The sequence below is a fragment of the Triticum dicoccoides genome, chromosome 6A (genome assembly GCF_002162155.2).
Source record: "Triticum dicoccoides isolate Atlit2015 ecotype Zavitan chromosome 6A, WEW_v2.0, whole genome shotgun sequence".
NCBI lineage: Eukaryota > Viridiplantae > Streptophyta > Magnoliopsida > Poales > Poaceae > Triticum > Triticum dicoccoides.
In genome coordinates, this window is record NC_041390.1 from 13848511 (window position 1) to 13855004 (window position 6494).

The 6494-nt window shown below is 53.1% G+C and overlaps 2 protein-coding genes across 2 annotated transcripts in view; one reads left to right on the top strand and one right to left on the bottom strand.

The window, feature by feature from the left end:
- Positions 1–2325, bottom strand: part of LOC119319373 (lysine-specific demethylase JMJ25-like) — a 9723-nt gene extending 7398 nt beyond the window's left edge. Inside the window, exons 1-6 of the mRNA XM_037593863.1 lie at positions 1979–2325; positions 1539–1592; positions 1388–1441; positions 1152–1283; positions 621–751; positions 337–436 (exon numbers count right to left, since the gene is read on the bottom strand). Of these exons, the coding sequence (XP_037449760.1) occupies positions 337–436; positions 621–751; positions 1152–1283; positions 1388–1441; positions 1539–1592; positions 1979–2206 (699 nt within the window). The 5' untranslated portion in view covers positions 2207–2325. The remainder of the gene's footprint in view (positions 1–336; positions 437–620; positions 752–1151; positions 1284–1387; positions 1442–1538; positions 1593–1978) is intronic.
- Positions 2326–2878: 553 nt separating this feature from the next.
- LOC119319374 lies at positions 2879–4658 on the top strand. The gene is made up of 2 exons (XM_037593864.1): positions 2879–3676; positions 4084–4658. Exons 1-2 carry the CDS (start codon positions 3181–3183, stop codon positions 4218–4220), a joined length of 633 nt encoding a protein of 210 aa, XP_037449761.1. The 5' UTR covers positions 2879–3180; the 3' UTR covers positions 4221–4658.
- Positions 4659–6494: the final 1836 nt, after the last annotated feature.

Genomic DNA, 6494 nt, shown 5'->3' on the forward strand with positions numbered 1-6494 from the left:
CGGGTCGTAGCATTACCACAGGCACAGCCACTAGCAGGGGAGCCAGCTAGGTGCCCTTTTTTTGTGCCACAAGGGTTCGAGCCCTGGCCCGCAGCTCCCTCACCTGGAGAGCTTACCATTATGCTATAACAGCATTGGCAACTTTTTTTACTGTACACCACACTAAAGTAAAAAAACACAAATTTAAAGCAACAGGAATGCGTGTCATTTGCCCCTTCACGTTGTTTCAGGGATTATGCAAGTCTATAGAGGCATGGGAGTATCAAACATACTGCAGAGTGCAGACAGAAAACAAATTTGAAATGAAGCATGAAACACACAAGGCTGAAGGCATACCTTGCTTATTATGTTTTTCCGCAGACAAGTCTTGCAGTTGCAATTATTGCGACAAAATGGACAACTATTCACAAAGTCATCTTCTGTTAAATGTGGATACCTGTTCAGATCACGCCACAAACACAAGCCAGGTCATTTTGTGAGCGAACACATCATGGTGGCTGCACAAAGTACTTGCAAAATATAAGAGATGAAAAAACACAAGTGCTATAACTCTAAGAAAACAGGCAGGCAAACACAACAGAACCAGGTGGCAAACATGAATGCTTTTAGAGGGCACAAACCAGCGATTTATGCACAGCATGCAGTATCTCCTCATATATTCTTTGCAGCCCAGACATCGCACGACTCTTCCATTGTCATTCCTCTGGCATTGATGACACATGTTTGAAGTTCCATCTCTCTTTTTTGTATCCTGCAAATGCCAGCCACAAACAAAAACATGTCATGTGCTATGTACATACTGGGAAAGGTAAAGGCTAAAATGTGAGCAGGTATTTGGAAAATGTAGGCACTTCTTATGTAAAGTATTTCACGTCTATTTCTTTGGTAGCTGAAGCGTTGCTTAGAGAATGTATGTATATTGCCGGTTATGCTTCTTGTTTACATATATACAAAAGCAAATGAAAATTAGAATGTGGCTGTCTGTCTAATATATGAAAAACATACCAGCAACTAAAAATGTGCTTACAAATAATGCACAAACTACGTGAGCACATCACACACAGTCATAATCATTCATCCACCACTCATTAGACCTGAAAACTGAAGGGACGGCAGTAGTATTAACAAGAAAGGTAGAAGGAGCTTGCAACCTTAGGTGGAGGATTCAGCGTCTTCTTAAGTCGCGCAGGCCTAGGCCCAAGTGAAGAGGGGTCAGCAACAGGATCCCTCTTGCGTTTTTTTGCTGGTCTCAAGTTCTGCGTTCCCCCTTCTGTGTCTTTCTCCTGTAATAGAGAAACCAGTAATGAGGATGAAACAATGTAAGGATTACTGCCTTCTAAAATAATCCAATCCATCAAACTTGCAAGCTATAAGGAAAAACAATGACCTCGGCAGAATCCTGCGGTGGCATCTCTTCGTTGCCCTTGTCCACACCGTTCTCCTGCAACCCAGGACCAACAACAACCAGCCATTGAGGATTTCAGTAAGCTCCGCCGAAGCTCCCCCACATGGAAAGGTTGGCGGGGAAATATACTCACCGCAGTAGAAGGCGGTGGCAACTCCTCATCAACCTCCTTCGCGTCGTCGTCTTCCTGCCACCACGACCAAGCAACCATTAAGCGTTTATTTAGGGGGAGCTGCTGAAATCCGCTGGTATGTGTTTGAATATTGTGAGTGGCGGCGCGCTTAAAACCCTAGTTCATGGATATGCTAGGCTTACAGGCTGGGCGACACCGACCACCAAACCCTAGGTTAGATGCGGGTGGCGGCCTGGGCTAAAATCCCCCAGCCAGCGCTCCTCCCGGAAGCAGGCAAAAAAGAGGCAGGGACGAAACGAAGCACAACCCAACGAGACGGCCGCAGCTCCCGGTAGCCGCGCCGAGACGGGTCCCCGAGACGCTCCCCGCGGCGGCCGGCTGCTCTCGTCGAGCTCCGAGGGGAGGGGAGACCTAGGTAGCGGGGTACGGCGCTAGGTTACCTCGGCTTCGACGGCGGGCCGTCGCCCGCGCCCGCGCCCGCGGCTCCCCCGGGCGCCCCTGCCGCGCCCGCGCCTGGGCTCCTCGGCGGTCGAGTCGGAGGGGGTGGCCGGGAGACCTAGGTCGTCGTCGGCCCACCCGCCGCTCGCCTCGTCCGCGACGGGGACCTCCCTGCGCGGCCTCCCGCGGCCCCGGCCCCTCCCGCGGCCCCGCCCGCGCTTGGGCGGCATGCTGCTGCTGCTCCGCCGGAATCGGAGGCGTCGGCGGAGAGGGGGATGGGTTCGTTCGGCTCCTCGGGTCGGTGTCTGGGTCTGAGCCGGAGCAGCCAAGTCGAACTCGAGCCCGAGCCCGAGGACTAGTAGGAGACCGACGGACGGGCGGGCGGGAGAGCGAGCGACACGAGTCTTTATCGCCTCCGCGGGGCCCGCGCGTCAGCGTCGTCCACGGTCCACGGGCTCCCGACCCGGCGCGGGGAAAGTGGGGGCCCGCCGGCAGGGACTCGCGGAGGGGAACGAGAGTACTAAATGGGAAAAAATAATGAGATCCCAAATAGTAATCCGCTGCCCGGCCGCCGTTGGTTTTTCGGGGGGTTTCGGGTTTCGCGGGCTGGGGACCGAGCGTGCGTGCGCCTTTCGAAACTTCGAAACTGGTGGGCGCCGCTACGCTTGCCGCCGGTTCTTCGCGGCGAGACAACGGGCCGGCCGGCCCATGGATAGCACGGGGTTTGAACAGGCCTCGAGTCAGCTGCACGAACACACTAACTTGTGGGGAAAAAAAAGACTTTCAATCAATTCACCAACTCTCAAAGTAGTACAAAGAACACCAGAAATAAAAATACATTCAGATCCATAGGCCAAATACATTCAGAGCGAGCCGAGGCGTGTCGCCGTCTTCACCCCTCCCTATACCTGGCCATACGTGCCTTTTGTTCCTCACCGTAGAAATCTTATCTCGTGTTCTCTCGATCCTTCCTCTTCCTCTCTTCCTATGGTCTCATCCCCATCTCACCACACCAGAAAGCAAGACGCGGCTGTGTCACTGGGTGCACGGAGAGGCCGGAGGCGACGCCCGGCTGAGCCCAGCAGCGAGATCTCACCACTCTGCCGCTCTGATGCTGCAGGAGGAGGCTCCGCCGGCGAGCGGCTCTGGCCACGAGGACTGCTAGGCAGTGCCTCGGCGGCTGCTCCCACGCACGAGCTGCTCCATGGGGCAGACGACAACCACTACTGACGCCCTTGTGTTCCAGGTTCCAACAGCCGTGAGGTGCCGACGAGCATACGGAATCAAGCTGCCGCAAACCCAACATCGACGATCCTGCATCGCAACTCTGACGGCGTCGACGCCCGTTGCATCGCAGCTCTGGCACACGCTGCATCGCAGCTCTGGCGGCCGCATCACAGCTCTGACGGCGTTGGCTCCGTCAGTCGCTGCATTGCAGCCCGGCGGCATCGATGACCGCTGCCTCACAGCTCCGGTAGAGTCGACGTCCGCTGCATCACAACTTCGATGGCCGCTGCATCGCAACTCCGGCCGCGTCGACGCCCACTGCATGGCAGCTCCGGCGGCATCGATGCCCGCTGCATCACGACTCCGATGGCCGTTGCATCGCAACTCCGGTGGTGTCGACGCCAGCTGCACCGTACCTCCGATAGTCGTTGCATCACAGCTCCGGTGGTGTCCTAACTGTTGTCGTCGAGCTGGTAGGTGTGCTTGGAGCGCAACAGTGGGCGCTGCATGGGTGGTGCCTCTGTTGCGTGAGAGGGAAGATGTTGACGAGTAGTGCGAGACTAAGCGGACGGCTACTATGTGCATGATCGGACGATTACCAAGGCGGCTGATAACTCGCAGTTATCATCCGGCTTACGCCTAGCATCTGCCGTTAAGAAGTCGTCGGGCATTTTTTTTCTGAGCAACTGCATCCTTTATTAATAGTTCAATTACATGGGGATACATATAATATCGGGCAAAATGCCAAGCCACACATGGCGCCCGGGCTAAGGGAGGCAGCTGCCTTTGCTAAGGCATGTGCTTCACCGTTGTGCTTCCTACTCTCATGAAGAAACTTTACATTGTGGAATTGACTCCTCTGGTACTTGATGTCTTGTAGGATGGGGAAATATCGACAGGGAACTTCCTCTTGAATATTCATCACTACTTCCAAGCAGTCCGAGGCCACACACAGAGAAAAGACCTGCAAATCAGAGGCGAGGGAGAGGGCCTCGCAACAGGCCTGTGCTTCGATGATCGTTGGATCAAGGCGGCCTTCGTGGATGATGGCCGAGGCACCTAGGAAGTTGCCGCGCTTATCTCTGCATATCACTGCTGCTGCTGCCCGATCTCCGATCTTCGAAAAGCCACCATCAACATTCATCTTGACATCATGACGCTCCGGCGGGAGCCACGCATACGGAGGTGGACCCCCATGGCCATCTCTAGTCACATGCAGGTCCCTAGAGTTCACATGCAGGTCCCTGGAAGTTACGTGTAAGTCCTTGGGGTGTACTTTCGTGTCTGGCAACATCTCGAGCTCTGCTAGAAACTTGTCGATGAAAGTATGGGTACTCAGTGGGCTTTGGTACTGGTTGCCATGGATGGCTCGGCGCCTCACCCACCATATGGCCCACATTGTAACCAATACACGTGCTAGATCAGCCGAAGGTAGGGTATCAACCAACCAAAGCATCCAAAGCTTGCCGTCCTTCTCCCTGTTTGATATTATTGTTTTCGTCAGATCCTCATCAGAGAGGGCCCAAACACATCGGGCCATGCGACAATCAAAGAGGGAATGGCGCCATGTATCGACCGCCGCGTGACAGAGCGCACACTCCGCAGAATCAGCCATACTTAGGTGTTTTGTGACATCTCCGGTAGGGATCGAACTCTTGGCCAACCTCCAGGCGAAGACCCGTACTTTCGAGGGTACTGCAGCACCCCAGAGTCTGGCCCAAGACCGGCGATCAGCATCGACGTGCGAGTGCCCCTCATTGTGTTCGAGCCAGTCTATGCGTTGCTGTTTTGTAGAGGATAAAAGCTTGTAAGCTGACCTTACCGTGAAAACGCCCTTGCGCTCATAATGCCACGCCCAAAAGTCATCGCGGACTCGAGAGCTGAGAGGGATGTTGAGGATCGCTTCCTTATCCATTGTATAGAAGTGTGTTTCAAGCACATCGACATCCCATGAAAAGGTGACAGGGTTGATGAGTTCTGACACCATCTGTGGAGGGTTAGACGTCTTCGGGCACACCGGTCGGAGCCTAAAATCTCGTGGTATCCAGTTATCCACCCAAATGTTGGTGTCCTCGCCAGAGCCAATACGTTTCACGAGCCCCAGTTGCAGTGTGTCTCGTCCTTCTATCAAGGAGCGCCAAACTTGTGACGGGTTCCTGCCTAGCTCAGCTTCAAGGATTGACGAGGCGAGGTAATAAACAGCCTTGAGAATTCGAGCGCTCAGGGAATGTGGATCCTGGAGGAGACGCCACACTTGCCTCGCAAGCAGGGCTAGGTTAAAAAGCTCAATGTCACGGAATCCCATGCCCCCCATGAATTTCGGCTGTGTCATGACTTCCCAGGAGACCCAGGCAGTTTTCCTCTCGCCATTTTTAGATCCCCACCAAAACTTCCGCAAGATGCCGTTGATGTGGTGGCACAAGCCTCTCGGAAGCTTGAAACAGGCCATGGAATATGTGGGAATTGCTTGAGCCACAGACTTGATGAGCACCTCCTTTCCTCCCACAGAAAGTGCCTTCTCCTTCCAGCCTTGTACTTGCTTCCAAATCTTGTCCTTCAAATATTTGAAAGATCCCTCCTTGGCTCTGCCCACATCGGCAGGAAGTCCAAGATATTTTTCGGAAAGCTTTTCATTTTGAACTTGAAGAAGTTGTTTTATCTCTCGCCTTGAGGATTCAGAACAGCCCTTACTAAAAAATATGGAGGATTTCTCCTTGTTAACGCGCTGCCCTGATGCCGCGCAGTATTTTTGAAGAAGGGTATCCACTTTGTTTGCCATCTCCAGTGTAGCATTGAAGAACAAGAGACTGTCATCTGCAAAAAGCAAGTGATTTACCTGTGGTGCACCAGCCGCCATCGTGATTCCATTCACAATCTCATCAGGGCTTGTGGATTTCAGGAGGCAAGAGAGCCCTTCAGCAGCTAAAAGAAATAGATATGGGGATATAGGGCAGCCCTGTTTGAGCCCTCGGGAGGGCCTGAACTCCTCGTGTTTGCCTCCGTTGAAGATAATCAAAAAAGAGACAAATGTGACACACCTCATGACTGTTTGTGTGAAACGTGGGCTGATGCCCAATTTGAGCATAACCCTCTCCAAATAATTCCATTCGAGCCTGTCATAAGCCTTCATCATATCAAGTTTTAAGGCACAGTACCTGTTACCCTTTAGCTTCCTTGTTTTCATATAGTGGAGACATTCGTAGGCTGAAATGAAGTTGTCCGTAATGAGACGTCTTGGTACAAATGTTGACTGTTCTTCGGAGATGATATGAGGGAGAATAAGCTTGAGCC

Bases quoted from the DNA above. Each gene is read 5' to 3' on its own strand.
- LOC119319374 (XM_037593864.1), top strand. From the start codon at position 3,181: ATGGGGCAGACGACAACCACTACTGACGCCCTTGTGTTCCAGGTTCCA. The intron at 3,677-4,083 runs GTAGGTGTGCTT...GATGTCTTGTAG, and splicing joins TAACTGTTGTCGTCGAGCTG to GATGGGGAAATATCGACAGG.